Here is a 2,787-nt window from a genome sequence, read left to right on the forward strand (position 1 = left end):
TTTTTTTTTCCTTTTAATGAAATTCCAAATCTTACGCCTCACTTTTAACTTTTCTTCCTCTCTCTCTCTCCTTAGACCAAAAGCGAAGATAGCTCTCTGGTTTCAGCGACCAAGGGCTCTTTCAACTTCCTCAAGTAATTCCTCATCCTCTTTTATGTAATCTTCGATCTCTTTTTCACCTTCTTCACTCTCTTCTCTTTATCCGTTCATTCTTCGCTCTGCTCATGATCTCTAATGATGGTGCTAATTTACTTTTGGATTTTCAATTTTTGCGAGTTTTATTGATTGATGCGATTGTACTCTGCTACATATGATTATAGTTTTATGTGTTTGTGATTTTATTTACAGTGGATGATTGATTTTGTCATTTTCAAGGTTTTTCTGTGGGAATTTGTTGATTTCATATGGCCGTAAAGTGCAAATATTTTTAGGGTATTGGTTCAATTTACTTTAATTGTGTTCTTCTATTTGATTTTTCTTTGAATTTTCGTCAAAATTGAGTTAAAAATTTTGGGTGCTTGTGCGTGTCTGCTCGCGAATATGGGATCAAATGATAGTTTTATATACGTAACTTCAAATTTTTTTTTTCCTGTGCGTTTTGATCCATCCTATACTGGTTGCTAAATCAAAATGGTATTACCTTATTTTGATGTGCTTGTAACATACTGATTGTAGTGTGATATTCTGTTTATGTATGCTTTTGATCTTTTGTATATTTCTTTTTAATTTACTTTCAGATTCTGAAACAGTTTTGGCTGCTGTAGGTTGCAATCTGATGTGACTTAGGATAGTCATTTATAGCCAAGAGATATTCTATTATTCTTCGTATTGTCAATTGTTATTGGGTTAGATGCTACGATTGTGCTAAATTTCTGTTTTCTGTGGTTATTAATTTGTGTGAGGAAATGGAGTCTTATTCAACTAGTCCTTTTTAGAAACAGAAATCTGTATTTGTAGAAGTACTTGAAATGCCTGCTGAGATTATTTCAGTTTTAGTGAACTTGTATCAACTTATCATGTGATCTACGATTTGTTATTTAACTTATTTCATCTCTTAATTTTCCAAATTGAAAAGTGTATTATTAACAGATTGGTTAGGAGTTGTCTAGACTGCTTTTGAACCTAAAAATGCCTGATTTATTTTGCAGGGAAATAATTAGATTTTGTGTCGGCGGAATGCTTTAACACTCTAAATGATTGTTGGAGTAAATCTGCTTGTAAGTTGTTTGCTAGCTGAAAATGTCATATCATGAAGTATTGAAGGCTGTGTTTCCTTTGTTGGATGGCGTAGACCTTGCTTCTTCTATGGGGGTATGTAGACAGTGGAGAGATACTGCAAAAGATGATTACTTTTGGAAATGTTTGTGTTCCAAGAGATGGCCTTCAGTTTGCAAAAGGCCTAACCCTCCAACTGTAACCTACTACAAACTATATCAAACGTTTTATAAACGACAGCGCCATCAAACTCTGCCTCCCCCAAGACTTTCTTTTGATGATCTGGAATTTTTCATCGATATTTGGAATGAAGAAAAGTTGATCTTCTCAGAAGTGGTCGCAGGCCCTGTTTTGCTGACTGGAATCAAAGCCCCGCCCCCTGGAATTTGTGAAATTCTCAGATTTCACCTTGAGGGTCCTGATTATAAGATGACTCTGCCTGTTGAACCAAGTGTCAAAATTTCTTCAAGCCAAAATCTGAGTGTTTCAGTGCTTGTGGGCCGCAAAGACTCCCACAAGGTCGCACGCATAATCAATAGATCAACGTTCGATTATATCGATCGCTCATCCTATAGGGCTATGGCATTTGAATACCTTGATTTCTCACCTGCACACCCATTTGTTCCTGGTATCAGGGCATGGATTTCCTTGCTTTTCATGGAAGATGGAGATGAGGGTGTTATTGATGTCTTTGGGATTGAAATGGATTTCCGTGATGCTGCAAACTCTAGGGACGAGGTTTTATGGCTATTAGACATGCTTGATTGGAAGTGAGTTATGATCAAACTAAGAAGTGAGTCGATCTGCTGAGTGAGGTCGACACAATGGGATGCTTGAGGTGACTTCTTTATTGTTCTACCCCCTCCAAGGTGACTGTTTATGGAGAGAATTATTCAACATCATTCATGTTTAGAGCAATTCTGGTTCTGAGTTGTATAATTGTGTTACATGTTAGAAGGTTGTACATATTTGGTCATTTATTTATTGTCATCAATTCATATCATCATATGGGACGCCTTTATTGTTGAAGTTCTGTTTTGCTTATATTCACTGAAGTATCAAATGCAAATAATACATTTAACACAGCTGTTAATTAAGTTATGTTATTCTTTGTTACCTTTGCATAAGAAATAGTAATATTTTGTGCTCAATGCTTATAATCTGGTGCACTTTTGGATCCATATAACAGTTTATGGAGCAATTTTGAACCTAGGGACAGGATTTATAAAACAAGACATTTACTTGAACCTAAAGGAGGAGGTAAGGAGGCACAGGGTGTTTGCTCTGTTCCTTTCCTCTGTGGGATGTTGATTACACACAACAGATGAGCGGTTAGACATCTTTTTCTCTTTTGGAGGGGTTCCATTACAGGCTAAAACTGCATCGTTTAGTCTCCTTAGAGGTTAATAATTAAAAAATAAATAAACCTAAGCCCAACTTATAAATAAAGAAAACACAAAGCGTTTGGTTCAGTGTTTCATTCCCTTTGTTCTTGTTTGTTTAAAAAAAAAATTCATTCCCTTTACCCACTTTAGGTTAAGCCATTACCTCAAGCCATGTAGGGAATTGGAT

General features: G+C 35.9%; 1 protein-coding gene across 3 annotated transcripts; it reads left to right on the plus strand.

Moving 5' to 3' along the window:
* On the plus strand, window positions 1-2,312 carry LOC136208530 (F-box protein At5g39250). Of its 3 annotated transcripts, none has more exons than XM_065999473.1 (2): window positions 1-156; window positions 1,149-2,312. In XM_065999473.1, exon 2 carries the CDS (start codon window positions 1,240-1,242, stop codon window positions 1,987-1,989), a length of 750 nt encoding a protein of 249 aa, XP_065855545.1. In that variant the 5' UTR covers window positions 1-156; window positions 1,149-1,239; the 3' UTR covers window positions 1,990-2,312. The 3 variants fall into 3 exon arrangements, with proteins under 3 accessions (XP_065855545.1, XP_065855552.1, XP_065855562.1); XM_065999480.1 differs by having other exon boundaries at window positions 1-134; XM_065999490.1 differs by having other exon boundaries at window positions 88-240.
* The last annotated feature ends 475 nt before the right edge of the window (window positions 2,313-2,787 follow it).

This window comes from Euphorbia lathyris, chromosome 1 (genome assembly GCF_963576675.1).
Source record: "Euphorbia lathyris chromosome 1, ddEupLath1.1, whole genome shotgun sequence".
Lineage (NCBI taxonomy): Eukaryota > Viridiplantae > Streptophyta > Magnoliopsida > Malpighiales > Euphorbiaceae > Euphorbia > Euphorbia lathyris.

Coding starts and splice junctions, on each gene's coding strand:
- LOC136208530 (XM_065999473.1), top strand. CDS start 1,240: ATGTCATATCATGAAGTATTGAAGGCTGTGTTTCCTTTGTTGGATGGC.